Source organism: Stigmatopora argus, chromosome 17 (assembly GCF_051989625.1).
Source record: "Stigmatopora argus isolate UIUO_Sarg chromosome 17, RoL_Sarg_1.0, whole genome shotgun sequence".
NCBI classification, from domain to species: Eukaryota; Metazoa; Chordata; class Actinopteri; order Syngnathiformes; family Syngnathidae; genus Stigmatopora; species Stigmatopora argus.
The window spans coordinates 5590061-5611769 of NC_135403.1; the positions used below are offsets into that span (position 1 = coordinate 5590061).

At 36.7% G+C, this 21709-nt stretch overlaps 2 protein-coding genes and 1 non-coding gene across 5 annotated transcripts; 1 reads left to right on the forward strand and 2 right to left on the reverse strand.

Moving 5' to 3' along the window:
• Positions 1-65: 65 nt before the first annotated feature.
• nsmce4a (NSE4A component of SMC5/6 complex) lies at positions 66-9649 on the reverse strand. Of its 3 annotated transcripts, XR_013305914.1 has the most exons (13): positions 9478-9649; positions 8615-8817; positions 8452-8532; positions 7447-7577; positions 7189-7337; positions 5079-5178; positions 4807-4897; positions 4644-4738; positions 4522-4570; positions 4347-4432; positions 1658-1877; positions 234-321; positions 66-157 (listed from the first exon to the last, which is right to left on the reverse strand). XR_013305914.1 is itself a non-coding variant. In XM_077624596.1 (11 exons), exons 2-11 carry the CDS (start codon positions 8793-8795, stop codon positions 3287-3289), a joined length of 1038 nt encoding a protein of 345 aa, XP_077480722.1. In that variant the 5' UTR covers positions 8796-8817; positions 9478-9648; the 3' UTR covers positions 3199-3286. The 3 variants fall into 3 exon arrangements, 2 of the variants coding, with proteins under 2 accessions (XP_077480722.1, XP_077480723.1); XM_077624596.1 differs by lacking the exons at positions 66-157; positions 234-321; positions 1658-1877 and adding an exon at positions 3199-3361 and having other exon boundaries at positions 9478-9648; XM_077624597.1 differs by lacking the exons at positions 66-157; positions 234-321; positions 1658-1877 and adding an exon at positions 3199-3361 and having other exon boundaries at positions 8615-8789; positions 9478-9647.
• LOC144092162 (U5 spliceosomal RNA) lies at positions 2406-2519 on the forward strand. Its single transcript, XR_013305993.1, has one exon. It is a non-coding gene; the product is annotated as a U5 spliceosomal RNA (small nuclear RNA).
• Positions 9650-10209: 560 nt separating the features above from the next.
• On the reverse strand, positions 10210-19661 carry bco1 (beta-carotene oxygenase 1). Its single transcript, XM_077624595.1, has 11 exons — positions 19083-19661; positions 18843-18971; positions 17960-18089; positions 17085-17232; positions 16861-17011; positions 14780-15000; positions 14443-14700; positions 13073-13178; positions 12898-12992; positions 11477-11588; positions 10210-10531 (listed from the first exon to the last, which is right to left on the reverse strand). The coding sequence occupies exons 1-11, from the start codon at positions 19138-19140 to the stop codon at positions 10377-10379; spliced, it is 1563 nt and encodes a 520-aa protein (XP_077480721.1). The 5' UTR covers positions 19141-19661; the 3' UTR covers positions 10210-10376.
• Positions 19662-21709: the final 2048 nt, after the last annotated feature.

Sequence of the window (21709 nt, forward strand, 5' to 3'; positions counted from 1 at the left end):
AACTGAGATCCTTCTTACCTTTAGTCAAAGAGCTGTGGAAATGAATGGCCAGTGAAACATCACCATGATGATTTAGGCGTTTATTTAATTTGGATTTCAGAAGTACAGAGACACCATATGATTCAAGTGGGCAACTTGCAAGGAAGATCTCTCAGGCCTGTTGCATGCAAAAAAATAGCAAAAGTTAGAATATATAGAATGGAGATTGTACTTGCGGGGGGTTGTAGTTTTACCTTGATCTGGCCCAGACTCCTCTTCTATAACCTCAAAAGTGCTCTAGGCATGCTAGAAGAGCTGCATCTTGGTGCTAAACAGGGAAAACTTGCACACACAAAAAGCATAAGTTAGCATATATAGAGCCTGCAGATTCAACAGATAGGCTTAGTTGTTTTTTTGGGGAAGTAGTTTTATCTTGATGCTAAACAGGGAAAACTTGATTTAACCAAGGTATTTGGGGGTTGCCAAACAATTATGGGATAGAGAAATCTTACAAGAAATTTAATAAACGATCAAAATAAAGAATGAAAATTAGTTAGCGAGTGCCAAGTGCTATTTTTCCTTTTCCAGACAAGGCGATTCAATATACAGACTGACGTTAACAGCTAGGACAAGGGTGTCAAACTCGGGTTGGTTCACGGGTCGCAATAACGTCAACTCGATTTCACGTTGGGCCGGACCATTTTTGAAATAATATTTAGATATTTTTTTTCTATTTAAATTGGATTTTAAAAAAGTATCAAAATCCCTAAATATTCAGTTTTTATAGATCTAAACAAAAATGTTTGTTTGAGCTTTTTTTTCTTCATGAGGTTAAATATCTTCTAATAATTTGTTTTTAATTTCAAAAGGAAATAACATATTTTTGGGAACATGTTCAATATTAGCGTGGAAAACAGAATTTTTTACTAAATGCTTATTGAACTAAAAACACAATAAGGAAAAAAAATGGATTAAAAAAATTACAATTATTGATTTAAAAAGGGGAAAATTAGGAAATATAATCTAGATGTATAATTTTCATTTGAATTTGATCCTAACAGAAAGTCGGCACTCATGATTTACTTTCTCGGGCCGCACAAAATGACGCGGCGGGCCAGATTTGGCCCCCGGGCCACCGCTTTGACACCAGTGAGTTAGGAGAAAGTTGGCTTAATAGTTTTGTATACGGGGATTAAATATACAGACTGACGTTAAAAGCTAGGAGAAAGTTAGCTTAAAAGTTTTGTATAAGTGATTATTTTTTTGTAAAAACAGAACATCGGGTGTTTAGCACTCGCAAAGAAAACTATCATTCCACAAAACACAACAGCCATGCTTCTGGATGTCATTCTAGAGTGAGCATTTACCCAGCAAACTGTCGGTTGATGTCTCGGCGTTGTTTGATTAAATTTAAAGTCTTGGTACACGACTCAATAATGGAGAGAAAACGGACAACATACTTTTTAAATCAAATCGTGACGCTAACGCTTAATGCTAACTAGTAACATTCGGCACACAGCCGGTGGGGAAAAGAAGCCCAAGTTTAAATTATCGACGGTGTGTTAAACCTCATTAAACTAAGAGATTTGTTGGCGTTTTGGGATCAATTGATTGCTGAAAAATCTCCCGATAGCGTGACAAAAACGCATTTATGCCAGTGAATTGCTCTACTCCTTACCTTGTTGGCTGCTCGTCGACCGTCACCGTAGGAATGGCGTTCCAAAAGGAACGGTCACTGCGCATGCGCTTAATTAAACTCAGCTGCTTCGACAATAGGCGTAACCACGCCCATATTGTCCCCCCACATTGAAAGCAGAAAAGATGGTGGCTTGATTACCGCACTCCAAGAGGTGTTTTGAAGATGACGTTGATTAGTCGTGAGTTTTGTGGCCTTGATGCTATAAAACAGGATGTAATAGTAAGCCAATTTCACCAAATATTGAGTAATATTTGACTTAGTATTTTACATCAACTCACCATTATTCCAAGCCATCTGACTCCATTAAAAGTTTAAAATTTGACACACAGAGAATGCTTCATTGTATTGTACTATAAAGTCGATCTCAGATGGTTGTAAATATTACGGTCATATGGATTTATTATTAATTTCACGACACCCCAAACAACAAATTCACACCCACACGATGTATGTGTATGCCCTGCTTCTTTTTACATCACAACGCTGCTGCAATGCTCTGACTGCCTAATACAGAAGCTGCAACGTGATTGGCAACATAATACAGCTGCTGCAACGTGATTGGCAGCATAATACAGCTGCTGCAACGTGATTGGCGGCATAATACAGCTGCTGCAACGTGATTGGCTGCTCAAAGGACTGGAGTCGCCCACTTGTTAGTAGTGCGTTAGACTGTGTTAAAGTACTATTGCAGATATAGACTTAGCTCGTTCTGTCATGTTTGATTAGTACACTCTTGTTTCTCTTCAGATCGCATAAATCTTTCGCCTTTTACTAAAGATTTCCGTGGGGAGGAACAACAAGAGTCTTGTTCAATTTTTTGATGCTCTGCGCAAGCGGAGCTTCCGTCGACTGTCAAATTAAATCGATATACTATACAATGAATCAGGGTCGTCCATCGGATCATACTATAGAGCTTGTCTGATGCGCATTTACGTCAGTAACATCTAATGTATCTCAATCAAACAATGGTAACTGATAGAAGGTTGTATTTGGTTCCCACAATAGTCAAGTTAAATCAATATATCATACAATGAATCAGGGTCATCCATCAGATTCTTACCTTAGTGCTTGTCTGATGACGTCATTAAACATCTGATGTTTCTTAACGAAACAATGGTAACTAATAGATAGTTGTATTTTGATTTGTATCCTCAGATCCCTTTTAAAGTCATTATCTTGACAAACTAAGAACAAAATTATTAAATTATGAGCCATTTCATGCAAATGTTTAATGACTGCATTCATGTATATATATATATATATAATATATATAATATAATATATATATAATAATTAATAATAATAGTTTAATAATACAGTAGCCCTAACAATACCCCAGAACTTTACACAACAAGACAAAAACAAGAACACTTATTAGGTATAGCCCCCCTTGCCTAAACGTCACACCATGTAATTTTCAACAAATGAGAGTTGACTGAGCAATATCTATAGTATTAAATAATCTATGAACACAAAAAAGATTATCTAATCCAAGGTCAGTTATAGTCTTCATGCATTGCTAAAACTGATCCAAGAATTTTATTTTGTTTATTATGGAATGACAAAATGAATGTATTGACAACAAAAAGAAAACTTAGAGACACAATGCTAGTTGCATTGTTGACTGGCTGTGATGACAGGTGGAATCATTGCATTCTTGATGTTCAACACGTCTATGAGCTCCTTGAAATTTGAAAGGGAAAATAAACCATGATTCAAATCAAACTGACTCATCTTTGTTTCAAGCACACACAGGCTGAGAACCGGGTCAAATCTAAACATTCACTTGCAAAATACTAAACTTGTACTTTAAATACTATCGTCTGGGTGGTCAAGGCCAAACTACAGACTGGTTCAAAGAAACAGATAACACCATCATCATCAGGATCCCAGTGAAAGAATCCATTTGAATAAACTAATAATACAATGTCATTTTATGCATAAATGTGGGGGAAATTTACCATATTTTCTCGCATATAAGTCATATTTGTAACTCAAAGTTTTTTTGGACTGAATGAGGGGTACGGCTTATATGTGCACAAGACTTGCTGTATTATTTTTCACCAGTAGATGTCGGCAAAGTAACATTTACTATTTGTTGGTTATTTTAAGTTTTGCAGTAAGAAAACAACCATTACTGGATGAATTAATTCCTTATGATATTGACCCTAATAATGAGTCATACAGTATCTAAAAAATACCATGATGATTTTTCTTAAGATTTTCCCTTCAAAGTAACATTTGTATTTACATTTATTAAAACCATGAATATGGAGGTCAAAATTGTGAATCTTATACACGAGAAATTGTAGAATTCAAGGATTTTAAGTCAATTTTAAGGGTGTGGCTTATACGCGGGCGGCTAGTATGCGAGTAAATACGGTAAATGAAAAGCAGTTTCATTTTTTCAGCGCTCGTAGTATTTTACCATTTTTCTACTATTTTCCCCTTGGCTTATTTTAGCCATTTAAATCTCAGACTGCTCAATACTCGAGTCTGTCATTGCGTATGTGGATTTCTGAAGTCATAAAATAATTGCTGTGGCTTTGTTTCAACATTTCCCCTTTATCAGATGTCTAAGAAACTCGTGATACACAAACTTGTAGGTGTTGTATGTCCCTTTACGGTGTTGAAATCAGTGTTTGCAAAGATGATAAAACTTACTCACCCTCCAGATCTTTGGGCTCATTGAAAGAATGCTTGCATTGCGCCTTTGTGTTGCCGTTGCATCTATAACCAGATCTTCCACAGGCGCTGAAAGATGCAACAAAAAACATCCCAATTCTATAGTAATGGACTCTTTTGGTGAGCGATAAATGACAAATGAATACAATACTCTTTACCTATATAAAGCAAATGGTCTTTATCCACGTTCATTTTTGCCAATCCATCCTGAAAAGACAACCAAAGCGTTATTGGGGGCAGTGCAGCCTTCATTGGGTTCTTTGCTGCAGTGAAAACTCACCCGTATGAGAAACGACGTGTGGAAAATGTTCTCTATTGAGCGGGAAAAGGAGTCGGGGTCAATAACAAACTTGTAATATGGTATCTGGGACGATGCTGTGATTGAAGAAGAACCGAATGGTCAAGGGTTAGCACAGGAAAACGATGGTCCACTGTAAACTCACGATAGGCTTGATGACTGTCCTTTAGGATGGACAGGATTCGATCCACTTCTTTCTCTGTGGCTTCCTGTTCGGTTCCTTCCACCTTTTTCAGCTGAAACATTCACAAAATCAGACCAACTCATGTCACAGGTTCTTAAACTAGTGAGAACAACATCTGCTTTCAATGCGTTTAAGTATAACGTAACACAAAATAAGGTAGTAATAAAACAAAACACAAAAAGACAATGACACTTTTTTTGTAAATAGGAGCAGCCAGAATGTGTCATAGCTACCTGAACGGGTATGACCCTTTTTGCTTCCTTGCTTGGGATTTTCTTTTGTCGTGCTACCTTTTGCTTTGGAGGGGGTGGCTCAGAATGGAAGGAACCCAACCTAATGAGACAAAAATGCAATAAACCAGTGGTTCGCTAAAAGATGAACAATGAGTTACTTATTGATGGTGTACAATCATGATAATGAAATAGTGTATAAGGACCATTTAGTCATCAAAAAATTGTGGACATTTAATTTCTAAGTATATTTGACATAATTGTAAGACACTGTATTACCGTATTTTCACGACTATAAGGTGCACACAAAAGTCTTAAATTTTCTCCAAAATAGACAGGGCGCCTTATAATCCAGTGCGCTTTATATATGGACCAATACTAAAATTGTAATCAAGATAAAATAAAATAAATCAATCGATAGGTTACACCATCCTCTACAACTCTCACAACTACGGCAAGCAGCCCCCGACTCTACTATTTTCCCATAGAAAAAGTACTGCGCAGTGACTGCTGGGATATATAGTTCTTTTGTCAATACACCCAATGGATTGTGGCCTGGCGATCGGCATCAACACAGCTTTACGAAGCATGGACGCTAGCTACTATTTGCGAATGGATTGTGGCCTGGCGATTGGCATCAACACAGCTATACGAAGCATGGACGCTAGCTACTAGCTAGCTACTATTTGCGAATGGATTGTGGCCTGGCGATCGGCATCAACACAGCTTTACGAAGCATGGACGCTAGCTACTAGCTAGCTACTATTTGCGAATGGATTGTGGCCGCCTGGACGAACGTATAAAACTCAGAAAATGAGGACTTTGATGGATTTGTGGGTGATGATGACGCGAGTACATTGTAAAATGGCTAAATAAAGTACAACCAAACTCGGTTTTGCTTCCGTTGCCTTTTTAAAAACGTGTTTTTAGCGTGTGGGTGTAGCGTGTATGTTTAAGCTGGTCTATGTTTTGCCATGCCTGGCTGCGTCTATAAAAACGGTGCGTCCTGTGTGTGTAAAATACAGAAATAGCACTCGTTATTGACACTGCGGATAAATATACGATGCGCCGTATAGTCGTGAAAATATGGTAGTCGTACTTCTACTTACAAAATTAATTGGTTCCAGAACTTTTTTCCTAACTTGAAAATTTCGTAAGTAAACATGTACTTTATATGTAAATTCTCTAATTCGTTCCACAGTCCTTACACAACTACCAACTAAACCCTTCAAAGTGTCCCAATTTAAAATGAAAGATGTGAGGAAACACAAAAGTGAGAGAAAATTTTAAGGAAATTAGTTAATAATGTCTTAAAATAAATAAATCATATGAAACTGTGCCCTGCACCGCTGAAATAGTTCCCTCCGGGAATGTTATTATGGGAGATGTAATCCCCGTGCTTCCCCGCCAGATGGTGGCAGGAGCCCGTTCTACCAGGGCAAAAGCCGTCCACTTTGTACTACATTTTAGACTTTTACATGTGCCCTGTGTGTGTGCGAAAATGTGTAAAAACAGTGTTGCAGTTGTACGGTTTTTAATCGCTTAATAAGGGGAATTGCAATCATTAATAAGGGGAGCATTTCGCCGAGGTGAACAGGTAGATAATCTTGAAACATGGAGTGGTTGTTGTGAGACAGCCAATTAAATTGTATTGAATGTGTGTATTGTCATTATATGAGATGGGCAGAGAGCCATGAAATGAGAGCCCAGTGGAGGGTAGCGATGTTCTAAAGTCAGAATCAATGCATCCGCGACAATATTTTCAAAATAAAAAAACGGATAAGGAAATGCATTTACTTTTTGGGGGATTTCATAACTTGGATCTTTTTCGTATCTCGAGTCACTTATTTGCATATAAAAAATTCCGTAACCTATACATTTCCTAGAGGCATTCGTAAGTACAGGTATGACTGTACCTAACTATGGTAATGCATAAATGTGAAAAAGACTCATTTGAAATCACCTCATCTACCCCTGAACATTAAATGAAAAAACTGTCCACTGAAATATAAGGCCATTTGATGAATAATTGAAGTGCGAATCGTACATAACGTCGTGTCTAATGGGCTAGAAAAAAAGAACCCAGTGAGTTGGTTACTCACGCTACACGCACATGTAGTGGAACGTTGGTGCTGTACAAAAACATTCTTCAGCTCTTTGAGCCAGTGTTTGCCAGGCGTCGCTGGGCAGGTAACCATTGACTCCTTTTTGACTATTCTCAGCCCCTCCACTTTCCAGCCAATTGAAACCCATGAAGGAAAGCTGTGAGATGGATCAAATGAGCTGTCATCTTAACTGCATTATGTCTCGCAACCGAGATAAATGTGCGGGCAGGTGAACAATTGCATACATATAAAATGAAATCACTTACAAGGTGATCGACATAGGGAAAAAGGTCAAAGGAGTTGTCCTGCTCTCGCAACTGGTCGACTTTTCCATCGTTAAGCTGTGCGGCCACAAAGACGACTTTGGAGTCCAGCACTGCTTCGCTTGTCTCTGTCACTGTCAAACACCAACAATTCTGTCAGTAGGGCTAAATGCAGCAACAAAAATCTTATACTCTTAAGTGTGTGTATGCATGTATAAAAAAATGTCAAACGACAACCATTAATGTGTTTGTAGATGAACATAATGGAAAGCTTCAGTCAGCTGTCCTTAAGATTTTTGATAACTCCCAAAGGTCAATCACCTATAGATCGTATAGCACATGGCGATACTCAGGGGAAAGAGCAAGTGTTATTAAGTCTGCCAATGAGATGTCTTGTCAGCATTATGCAAATTATATCAGAGGTTTTTCTGCAAATTGTCTCTTGGCCCCATACTTGTTTCAATGGCAGGAAAATAACCTGTTACACAACTTTAATTTTCGCTTCATTACTCATATTGCACTTTTCATTCATTCATTTTCTGTTGTGTTGATCGTCACAAGGGTCATGGGCAATGTTCCCTCTAATTTTTCGTTGGTCTGAGCAGAAAGACAACCTCCCTGAGCGCACTGAGTACCAGTGTGAGCGACATCATCTGTACTCAGATGATTCGCCTAAAGACGTTTCGCCGACGGACGTTTGACAGACGGGCAGGTCGCCGAATGGACGTTCCGCCGAACGTTCATTCAGCCGAACAGAGGTTTCGCCGAAACGGGATTCGCGCGCTCGCCCCTGCTTTTCTGTCTTAATGATTTGATTTGGTGATTCTTAATGATCCCATTTACTTTGATTTGCTTTGTACTTTTTCCTTTTGCTTTGTTGTTCTGCAGCCTTTGCGACTGTACTGTCTAACTTATAACTATGCCTTTTCCTGCTACTGTCACAATGAAATTTCCCGAATATGGGATGAATAAAGTTATTCAATCCAATCTACGATTAAAATGACATACCATTTTCAAAAAGTCCATCTGCCTCTTCCAAAACCTCAAAAAGTTGGGTGTTGGAAGGAGTCATCAATTCTTCTCTATTACCTAAAATTAAAATGGTACAAGTATAAGACAAATAGCGAATAAAGCAAGCCATCACCCCCTCAAATCAATTTAGGTAACTCACGCTGGACTGAATCGATGAGATCTCTGTACTTGCTCCTGGTTTCCCTCCTCTGGGTCATTTTGATAGATTCATCCTGGTATAGTGACCCAATGTTGGACCCCTGGAGACTTGATGGTTGCTCGCCATTGTTAGAGGATCGGCCTCTCACTGTCTCCATCCTTCCTTCAGTCTTTTTCTGCATCAGTAAAGATCAGAGCTGAACACTGAAACAGCAAAGGGGTCGTTTTGTTTTTAGTTTTAATGTCTTAATTTAGTAGTGAAACCCAGTTCGGTCCACCTGTGTGGAGTTTGCATGTTCTCCCGGGCCTGCGTGGGTTTTTTCCGGGTACTCCGGTTTCCTCCCACATTCCAAAGACATGCATGGTAGGCTGATTGGACACTCTAAATTGCTCCTAGGTATGTGTGTGAGCGTGAATGGTTGTTTGTCTCCTTGTGCGCTGCTATTGGCTGGCCCAAAGTCAGCTGGGATAGGCTCCAGCACCCTCCGCGACCCTAGTGAGGATAAAGCGGTTCAGAAAATGAGATGAGTGATTCATTTGCGAAAATCTGTATATACAAATCATGTAAAATATTTGCAGGTTTACACATAAGTAGGTCTCATCTCATTTTCTGAACCGCTTTATTCTCACTAGGGTCGTTTTACATTTTACTACTTAATTGCTAAAAATAATTATCAACAAGCATCAATTTCACTTTCGAAAACACCAAACTCACTCATCCAAAACAAGTTAGATTTCTGCAAATGTTACCCATGTAAACACGAGATAGATGCTAGCACTAGCATAGCTATTCGTAGCAGCGTTTTACACTTCTTACCGCGGAAAGCGAACGTTTGTAGTTTATACTAGTTACAAAGTACATACTTTACGTCGCTTGGTGTCCAAATTCGGTCCAGTAATGCTAATGCTAACAGGCGCGTCAAATCTTTTTATTCTTGGTTCCAAAGTTTAATACCCACTGGAAGATGGGCTTTTTACTTTTGTTTTGTTTTGGTCGTGTACTTCCTGTTATCATTACTTTTAACAGCAACATTCCGGTATTGACCTTCAAAATTAAAGCAGCTATTCTTGAACAGGAAGCATTGTCATGATTTACAAGAATAAAACGTAAAAACAATCTTAGCTGAAACATTAGCAAACACACAAAAAATATTAAGTTTTAAAGTTTTATAATATGTGTTCAAACTGGAAAAATCCTGTAATTGATTAAAGACTTGCTCAGCAGAACGAACTTTATTTGCCGAACAATATAGAATGTGCTTTGTGGAGATGTCATGTCCTGAAGATATTTTCATTTCCAACAATATAATCTAATATAATTATTAATAATAATAATAATAATAATAACAATAAGAATGACACATTCGGGTACAATACACAATCACTTTTTTGCCAGAGAAACTTGATGGATGTTGCAATAGATGAGGAAAACTAGCAGTTTGTTTGTTTTTTGGAAATTATAAATTAAGTTTACACTTGTGATTTAACTTATTTAAGGTAGCAATCCATAAAGACAATAACTGTCTGAGAGAAAAATAAACAAGAGATTGATAACTTGAGACAAAAAGCCCAAAACAAAATTATTAACCCAAATGATGAATGTTGGTGGGATTTATTATTTTACTCATGTGAAGCATGCTTTTTATTTCTGTGAAAACAAATGGAGCAAAAGCAATGTCAAAAAGATACATAAGTATAAAGAGGGTATTTTAACACAATATATTTTTCTCACTTCCCGGAATTGTTTTTGCTATATGAGACTACTAATTGGTTTGAGGGATAAAAAATCCATGCATGTCTTTATGGAGCTCAGTGTTCACGTAACCCCGAGCAACCTCCTTGAATGTTCTGCCATCGAGAATCAAGATGAAGTTGGACTGATCGGGATTGGCGTTGATTACAGATGATAAAACCACACCTAAAAAAAGAGCATAGCATGACAGTGAAGTAAAACGAGGAACGAAATTTCCTATACTCTTGCAAAATTACTTATTGTTATGTTTCTTTCGCCGGTCTTTTGGTCGCCGATCTTTTGGTCGCCCGGTAGGTAAGTGATAATTACCATTTAAATCGTTGCTCAAATTCCCTAAATACAAACTTCGAATTACTATTTAGTCATACGTAATGCCCTAGTAATTATTAGGCAAAAGAAAAGCTCCAAATTTCTCGGACTTTTGTTTTTTGTTGGAGAAATTGTTAAGACCCTGACTGACGTGGCTTCTTAAAGGGACAACGCATGTACATACAAACTCTTATACACTCACACGTCGGCTCAGTGAAACTGCTCATAGCCATTGTTGGCTTTTATTGATGCGTAGACCGTGTTGTTTTACCTTGTTTTGTCGCCGGTCTTTTGGTCGCCCGTTGTCACGGTCGGGGCGACCAAAAGACCAGGGACCAAAAGACCGGCGACCAATCGACCGCACACAAATTTGTTTATGTTACGAGCGCGTTGCCGTGCAAAAAGTCCCCCCCCCCCTCTGTCCGTCTCTCCCCCCTCCGCGAAATCCGTCTGATTTTAATAATATTAAACATATTTTAGTGCTATTAAATCACTATGTATTTGTTACTTTGTTAATAGATGGCAAATTAGAAGAAATAAAAATGTTTTTCCAATCCAATATCCTGTTCCGGGTGTTTTTTCAGAGGGCGTGAACAAATTAATTTGTTTTTAGTTCATTTCTATGGGAAACGTTCGTTTGAGTTACAAGTATATGGACATACAAGCTCAGTCCTGGAACGCATTAAGCTCGTATCTCGAGGTACCACTGTACTGTTAGATATGCATGTGTACCCAATGTACCGGAAATCTACAACCATTTTATCGATGTCAAGGGTTTGTTGTCAGGACAATAATGCTTACCGTCATCTTCTGCTTCACCATTGGGCCTGGGAACAAACACTGCCTCAGATGGCCAGCAGTTGTCTTCCTTCCAGATCAACTTTTGCTTAGTTTCTGTGTCAAACTTGGCAACCTACAATAAAATATAACATTAAAACTTGGACTTGCTACGACTGATAAAGTAGGGAGCGCTTGGTCATTATCTAACTTTTTATGACTTAATTATTTAATGAAATGTAACAGTGGAAAACCATGAAACATTGAACATTTTACACAAAAAAAGTCAATAGTTTCATATAAGTTTAGAAAGGTAGTTATAAATATGTAGTTGAGCTATTGGTTGAAATACTTGCTATACTTGCTCAATTGCTATCTCCATTAACTACGACAAATTAGTTATTACAGTAACACAAAATGCCACATTGCAGTAAATCCTATTTGCATATATATTGCACTTATTTTTGCTCAAAATGTGTGACGTCGTCAGATTATTTTTCTAGACCTCAGTATGTGGTTTTAATATAAAATAAAAAATAATGTGGAATAAAAACTGGTTTGTGTACATGAAGAGAGTTTGAAATCAGTACTGTTTAATTTCCCAATTAGTTTATTTTCTCTTTTATTCCTCTCATGGTTGGTTACTGGCAAATCACGTCTATTGCAATGGACACAAAGAACATTTAATAAATCAGCTTCTCTGTTAAAAAAGGCTTAATTTCATCAAAAAGATTGTTTTCACATTCAAAAGCCTTTATTGTCATCATACACAGCTGCATATAACCCACCAATTTCGTTATACGCAGCTGTGTATGATGACAATAAATCCTTTTGATTTTGATTATGAAACAAATATCGATTTTGAAACAGTCTGTGGTAAAACGCAACAATTGAGTAATATTAAATTGAATTTTTGTGTAGGATAATTGAAAGAATTATGACGTGATAGCAGTAGGTACACAATTCAAATCCCCTCCAGGGATTTAGGCATGATTTTATGGGAAAGAAGTCAAAGAACTTTTGATGAAAAGGATGTTATGGCTTTTCAGTAGGAAGAATAAACATCATCCTGTTGACAGAAAACGATAAATGGCCTTCTATGCATTCCTCTCTCTGACGTCAGAGTAGCAATTTAGACATACAGTCAGAATGAGAGGAAGCTCTTTAAACTACTACTAAAGCCTAATGGACTTCCTTTCATCCCATTGTTCGTGTTAGCTCCATATGTGGCATTGCCAAAAGAAGACGACCCATGGGTACAAAAACCAACTCTAAGCGGGATTTGTTTCTTGAACAATTTACAACCCGACACTTTACCATTTCCCACCTTGTGGTTTTCTCATTTATGCAAGTAGGAAAACAACATAGCAGAGAACAATACATTCTACGTTACTGGCAAGTACAAAGAATCCCAGTTTTCCTGCATTTTCTCTGGGCAAATGTACCTCTTTTGTATGTGCCGATTCCTCAACAATGCAATTGTACACAAAGCGGTGTCTCCTTCCGTTAAAATCGTAATTAATCCGTGGCAGTTCTACCCCTAAGGGAGGAGAAAAAAATGATTTTTTTAAGCAAAACACATCACAAACAACTGTGACAGCTGTGAAGTTTCAAGTTTACCTTCACAGAGCACTTCTGGCTGGCATGTTAGTTTGCCTTCTTTCTCTTTCACAGCTGTGGCAGTGGTGCATGTACTTTTGACCAAGTTATCTCCAATCGCCGCACTCTGCACAATGAGTACAGTTTATTATCCCATTGTAGCTCAAAGGATCATTCCAAAAATTAAGGATATTTAACATCCTACCCTTCATTTTTTTAAATATTCAACCTAAAAAGTACGAAAGATAAAATTATTTTATCTTGAGACCAAGTAGAATAAAAGATGTTCTCGAATATTTATATTTTATATTGGAGGGAGGGCTCAAGATCTCACTTCCTTTCTTGGTGAAGACACTAACTAAAATTGATACTCTATTCTTTGTGGATATGTTTTAAAAAATCTGCTACTCGATAAACAGCTAGCTAGCTTGGATTACTGAGAAAATGCTAACATTATTATTATTATTATTTTAAAATTATGTTAACAGCAACTGGTTAATGTGATTACCGCGACTATTCTAAATATGCATTCCTCTTCCATTCCGCGCATCCGTGTAAGGATTGCGGGGGTAGCTGGAGCCTATCCCAGCCGACTTCGGGTGAAAGGCAGACTACAGATTGGTCGCCAGTCAGGCGTAGGGCACACAGAGAGACAGACGACCATTCACACTCACAATCATACCATCACCAACGGGAATCGAGCCCGTGCCTGCCTACACCGAAGTCAAGCGATAAAACCTCTACGCCAGGGGTGTCAGACTCGAGTTGGTTCGCGGGCTGCTTTAACGTCAACTTGATTTCACGTGGGCCGGACCATTTTAGATATAATATTTAGATTTTTATTTTTTTTATAAATGGATTAAAAGAACTGGATTAAAAGCCCTGAATATTCATTTTTTTATAGATCTAAAACAATGTTTATTTTAGCTTTTTTTAAATATATTTTTAGATTTTACAAAATGATTTTTGAACTAGAAACACAGAAAAAAATTGATTAAAAAATTACAATTATTGATTTAAAAAGGGGGGAAATCAGGAAATGTAATATACATCTATACTCTTCATTTTAATTTGATGCTAAAACAGAAAGTCGGCACTCATGATTTACTTTCCCGGGCCACACAAAATGATGCGGCGGGCCAGATTTGGCCCCCAGGCCGCCACTTTGACACAGGTGCTTACACCATCAGGTGGCACTATCGTAAACAATTAATAAATTATGAATAAAAAAATCAAATAAAATCGATTAAAAATGTTAGCATTGATCTGTAAGCTTAACAAATATAGCATTTTAATCAGCGATAAATTTGTAGCAGAAAAGTCAGCAAACGAATGCTGAGTTTTACAATTCGTTATGCCAAAAAGGAATAATTGTTATGTCCCCTTCTTACCTTGTTTGGTTGAACGGGAAGTGCAAATCTCTTATAGCTTGGTTTGGAGTAGTTTGTGTCCCGAGAGCTGGGACTTTCCTTCATTTTGCTCAAGTAAAACATTTCGTAAAGAGCAACATCCTTGTAAGCGATGACGTCAAATATGACACAACCGTCGACCTCGAAAGCATTCACGTGATGGTAGACAACCATGGCGTCCGTGTAGTATTTGGTCTCCACTACTTTGCCTGTATTTCTGTCAATCAGATGAATCAGACTCTAAAAGGAATGAACGACATTATTAAGATCATCCCATTCCTGATGGACTATAAGGCTTAAATTTAAAAAACAGGCTCACATTTTCTTCAGGACAAAACTTCAAGCAGCTAGCCCAGTTGACTCCTCTCATGTAGGCAGTTGCCATCTTTAGAATGTCTAGTTTAAAGGGCTGCTCAATGAAGATGAAGTAGTTGTCCGTCATGCCGAAGCTGTGGTAATAGGATGGCGTCAAGAGGGAACGGCAGGGTATTGAACAGATCACCTCGGAACTCTTCAGCACAGAGACTTTCTTGTCCTTATCTGAGGATCACAGCATCAACTTTTATTCAAACTAAATTAAGTTACATGACCCATTACAGGGAGTAGAAATGAAAAGATTTATAATATATACGCTTCAGTCACTACCATGATAGCCTAAAGTCTATACAGTGGTACCTCGACATACGAGTGCCCCGACATACGAGCAATTTGAGATAAGAGTAAAATTTTGAGCAAATATTTATTTGAGATACGAGACAAATTTTGATATACGAGCAGACAGCGGACGCGAGAGGCTGCTCATAAAAACATCATGGCCACTGTCTCTCTCCCCGTAACTCCCTCGTGTAATGTCTCTGCAAGCACTGGGCAGTGCATTGCATTTTTTCAGCGTTTTTTTCCCCCCGTAAGTCAGTGCGAATGGCGTATATATTATACTTCTCGTTGGCAAGTGGTCGTGCGCTATCCTATTGTGAGGACATTTGTGTGCATCATTTTAGGAATATTTTGAAGGGAATACAAAAGCAAACAACCCTCGATAGGTTGCATCTGAAAGTCAGGGTGGACGCGGGGCAAATAGAGCCAACCCGCCCGGGAGAAGGTATCAAAATTTAAAACAAAATTAGAATTAAGTTTAGTGTAAGATTAGATTAAATTTATTTCTGAGTGTGTCTGCATCATAATCCAAGTTAATTTAAATTATAATAATAATTCTAACATTTATGTTATGTTACGAGCGTGTTGCCGTGCAAGTCTCCCCCCATAACTCTGTCTGCGAAATCCGTCTAATTTTAATAATATCAAACACATTTTAGTACTATTAAACCACTAGTTATTTGTTACCTTGTTAATAGATGGCAAATTAGAATAAATAAAAAGGTTTTTCCAATCCAATATCCAGTTTTTGGTGTTTTTCAGAACAAATTGGAACAAAATAATTTGTTTTTAGTTCATTTCTATGGAAAACGTTCGTTTGAGTTGCGGGAAAATCGACATACAAGCTCAGTCCCGGAACGCATTAAGCTCGTATCTCGAGGTACCACTGTATCACATTGGCGATTTGTTATATGGACATTTGCAGAAGGAGCCAGCGTAATCTTGCCCAGGTTGTATTATTATAATTTTATACTCAATACTTCAGAATTCTTGAAAAATAACATTTGAATTTTCCATTATTTATTTACAAATAGTACATAACAACATATTATTAACTAGCTCATCTTACAGATCAAAAGTAATATTGTTATAACATTTTTTTTAATCTAAAAAGGTTGAAATCTGTACCCATGTTAGCTTTTTCTCAGGAATGGATAGTAGCTGTTTATCTAGTTTTATTCTGATCATGAGCAGAACAGGGTTCCATTGGGTACAGTGAAATATTCACAAGGCAAATTATTGTGTAAAGATATCAAAAATAGAGAAAATCGCATGCTTTCCTCATTCTTTTGGAAAAATGTTTAATGTCAAGTTCAGCGTATCATGCGAATCACTGATTTGTTTTTCTACCATCTTAAAATGGTAATGATAGCAAGCAGGGCTATGCACATAATAAGAAATAATAATAATTCAAATATGAAATATCATACAGTTACAATTAAGCAACACGAAAAAAACTTGAAATTTAGATTTCATTTGACCTTTAATTAGGTGATTAGAGGGCTTACTCCAGACTTGTTTAATATTTTATCAAGTATTTTCAAATATTCTTTTTTTTAATATAAATTTGGTCTCATGACAAGTAAAATGTAATCAAAAACCTCATGTTCTAGTACTTGGTGAATTATTTAAATTTGAAATGTAATGGCTGAAATGGCTCCTGTTATCAAAAGTGCAAGTCTATTGCATTTTAACTGCAGATAAGAATCCCACAAGTTAAATTGTAGGGACAAAGTCATCATTTACCTTTTGAAGAAACTGCAGGGACTTTGAACAGGATGTATTTTGTTTTGCCCTTTTCCGCTATACAAGTCCCCATATTATAGGCATTACCCTCCTTGTCGTAATGAGGATGAGACGAAGCCAAATTCAAAGGGAGGAATTTCAAATAGTCCACCTGGGGTAAACATTTTGTACACTTAATACATGCAAATAACTTTTTTTTATTTTAAAAGTCAGACAAGACTTACTTTATCCTGAGTTTCCAGGGTGACAGGATCAATTTTGCGAATGTAATTGGTTTCTGAGGTGGCATAATAATCCTGACCATATTTGATAAAATTGCTGGCACCATTGTCTGTGAAGTCAGGCACTGTGTGGTTGAGGAAGGTGATTGCCCTAGAAATAAAAATAAATATATTAAACAGTAGTATAAGAATTAAAATACTACACAAAAATCACCTGAAAATAATTTGCTTTAAACCAGCTCTGCATATCAACAAGTGGGCGTGATGAGGAGCAATGTTCCCTCTAATTTTTTGTTTGTCTGGGCAGAAAGACAACCTCCCTGAGCACACTGAGTACCGGTGTGAGCAACATCATCATTGCTCGCTATGGGCACGCACCAGTATCACACCTGCCATAAGCAGGTGTGTGTCTACTACACATAAATGATTTAGTAATAATAAAATGTAATGATTAATATCTATGAATGGGCGGCCCGGCGGATTAGTGGTTCGCGTGTCGGCCTCACAGCTATAAAAAAAGGGATTTTATTTTGTGCGCTCCATATGGTTTGCTGTGCGCTCCATATGATTTGCTGTGCGCAGAGAAGACGCGCAGCTTAGAGGGAACATTGATGAGGAGATATTATAAAAAGCATGCAACAGTAATAAGAATGAATCTGTGTGGTTTTTAGGAGGGTCAAAAGAGGAAGCAAAAAAAACAACTATCTGGATATTAACTTCTATCTAATATTCTGCTTTTACAAAGATGTTTTCTAGTAACCTAAGTACACTAACTGAATTGTTTAGCAATCCACTTGGAGCATTATAGGAACAAAATGTGGATATTTTTGTGCACATTTTTTTTTACAAATGAGTTCAAAAGCAAGAGTGACTCTCACTTGACAATGAAGTTTTTACTTGGGTCAGGATAAGCCATAGTTCCCATTTCAGACACCACAATTCGGTTGGACTCCATGTTGGCTTTGTAGGTATCCCCTCTCAGGAATCTGCTTCTGTGAGTCACTTCACCTATGACAACATACAACCAACAAAAAACAGGCTATAATAGGTAAAATTCATTTTGGTCCGTCTTAAAATTTTAGATATAATATTTAAAAAAAAATCTTTTATAAATGGATTAAAAGAACCGGATTAAAAGCCCTGAATATTCAGTTTTTTATAGATCTAAAACAATGTTTATTTTAGCATTTTTTAAATATATTTTTAGATTTTACAAAATGATTTTTGAACTAGAAACACAGAAAAAAATGATTAAAAAATTACAATTATTGATTTAAAAGGGGGAAAATCAGGAAATGTAAGATACATCTATACTCTTCATTTTAATTTGATCCTAAAACAGAAAGTCGGCACTCATGATTTACTTTCCCGGGCCACACAAAATGATGCGGCGGGCCAGATTTGGCCCCTGGGCCGCCACTTTGACACAGGTGCTCTACACCATCAGGTGGCACTATCGTAAACAATGAATAAATTATGAATAAATTAAAAAAATCAAATAAAATTGATTAAAAATGTTAGCATTGATCTGTAAGCTTAACAAATATAGTGTTTGATAGTTTTAATAATCTTAAAAATAATAATAATAATCTTAAAATTTCAATCCAACATCCCAAACTTTTTGTGAGTAGTGGACAATCATGCTGTGTTTTTTTAATGATCATTTACTGAAAATGTCCTTAAGACTTCATTTGTGACTCTTGTTGAAGATTATAACCTTTTTTTTAATTGCAAAATTAGAAAGTACATGAGTAGACAAACCATCTTTGAAGGAGAAGCTATGCATGATGGACATGCCATCAAACCAATGCTGATAGCTTGTTTCCCCCACTGAGAAGATCCCCGGGCCATTGCGTAGTAATGTGCCTTGTAACCAAGAGGGGATGCTCCCTGAAATTAGAGCAAAACCACACTTGCTAATGAAATGGTTTTTGTTTTTTAGAGCCGACCACACAGTATTAGGAACAAAAACAAACAAAAAAAGCAACAATAAATATTTACCTTTCACTTCTGCTTTAAGAGGCTCTGGCCGCTCTGTTGCATTTTTGGAAAAGTCCATGTTGACTTGAAGTGAAGTCGTCTCATTTAGTAGCCTGACATGCAAACCACTCCTTTTAAAGCTCCTTGCAAGAGGAGGGACGTGAGTGGGGTGGTTATCTAATCTACAAGTTAACCCTATCTATGTACTGAATTGTATTAATTTGCATGGGTCCCTAGCCTAGTCGTCAGGGCTTGCTGTGGGTTTGAAGAAAAAGTTTAACCAATGGGGTTTCTGCAAAAACAAGCAGCACCTGACTGCAATGAAGTCCAATTTAAAGATCATGAAAATCACAAACAAGACAGCTCAATTAATCACATTGCCATTTTTGTTATACAAATAATGTAATCCAGACAGTACATTTTACATTTTATACAATAATTTGTATATTTACACTCATGATACAATGTTTAAAAAAGAGCATGATATTCAAGAGAGCTTAATTTACCACATTGGACTATTTTTTTTAGGGAAATGTATTCATGAAAAGAAGTAGAACAAATATTTAAGCAAAATTGTTCGCAAAACTGATGTGAAAGAAAAAAATATACCTCTATATATATATATATTACACTTGGATTTGCTATTATACAAACAATGCACAAACTGTATATAGACACTTTCTGTACACAATGTAGATATACATATACACACACAAACATTTATTCAGACAGCTATACAGATGTAAATGTACATAGAAAATAGTTTCTGATCGTCAGAAAATATGGACTTTTTTCCCCTCTAGATTAAATATTTGCAATTTAGGCTTTTTTTTTTCTTTTTATAAATGTTACAATTAAACACATTTTCAAAGACTGGTAAATTTAAAGAACTTAATCTAATTTGTTTGAGTGGATGTGAATGAATAATTTGTTTGATAGCTAATCCAATAAGTACCGTTAATACTTTTTATACTTTTTGATTCCTTTTTTAAAAGTATACGCTTTTTAAGTCATACTTTTTTCCTGCCAAAAAGTAACCAAACAGAGTACTTTAAGACACGGATACGAATAAAAAAATCACATTTTAGTCTATGTTACAATGCTAAAACACCATATATATATATTGTTGACAAATATTTAATGCATTAGATGTATATCAATATGTATGTCTAGTAGTTCCAACTACAAAATTACAAACATGGAACTTTTTCTTTAGGAATGTATAAAGTAATACCAATTAAAAAAAAAGTATTACATCTCATTTGCAAGTCATTTTGAGATTCAACCAACTAAGTTGACAATCAACTCATTGAAAGAAAACAAAAATCTACCGCAAAAACTCAAACTTTCCCATATTTTCTTCACCCTTTTTAACCGTTGGGCGGATAAGGTCACATCAACGCTGTGCACTTTGTCACACTTTAACACATTACTTTCTGGCTGACATCATGCGGTTCCTAGAATATTGGTTTCTAGGAACAGATGGACATTATTGCTGTTTTTATTACTCAGAGTAATCAAACCTAAAGATGCCGCGATGAACAACCCTTTTCCAGTTGCCCTCCTTTGACATGAAGGCACATAGAAATGAAAACACTATCATAACGACCAACTTATCTAAATTTCTTTCCACGATTGCCATACATCTTTGTTTTACTTATAATCAAATGAGTTTACTGCATCCACAACAGACCTCACTTCACCTCGTTGAACTTGCACTCAGACCTTAACCTTTGCACACACTTGTGAGTCGTGTCCAATTTATCAGGTTAGGTTATACAAACAATTTTATAAGATGAAAACCAAAATATGAGCTACCTTGTGGCGCTAACTAGGATGAGCTTTGTTGAAAAGGAATGAATGAAATTTTGAGGTAATCATGTGACTGAAGGTTCAAATCAGTGCAGTCCGATAATTGCTTTATTAAGATTCAATTGAAATATTAGGACAGTTTTCTCCTAGCTATGTGTGTTATGATAATGCATGTACTGCAGAGTGTCTCTTGTGCCAACTTGAAAACAATTAGAAATATTATTAATCGCTATCTGGGACAACTACGAATTATCTAAGTCAGATGTTCTGACACATCTCTGGTTCAGACTTTGGACATAAATTTGAACGATGATTAGCAAGCTGGCCTTTGGTACAACAATCCTTTATTGCAGGGGTGGCAAACACGTGGCTCTCGAGCTGCATGCGGCTCCCGGCCAGTATGAATGAATGAATGAATTTGCTTCTCATATTTTGGATGTACTGTGGCCTTGTTTCATGTTTCTCTTATTGTTATTCTCTCTTAAAACACACTCAAATTCAGCAAGGCCCATTAAAAGCAAATAATAAGCTGGGGAAGAAATTGTTATGGAGAATAATATGGTTTTAATTGTGTGGTTTTATGTGTGTATCTGTTTGTTTTGGCAGGTGTGGTGTGGCTCTTTGACTCACCCACTTTAAAATTTTGGCTCTTTGTCTGTGTGTAACTTGTCCCCCCCTTCTTTATTGCTAATTGTTCGTGTGGTGTACAGGGAGGGCTTTTACAACTTAGATGATATTATATTTATTTAATTTAAGTAGTCGATTATCCTATTCTTTGTTATTCTAATGGATGCTCAGATTGTATTTGTGTTAGACTGATTTTTAGAATAAAATGA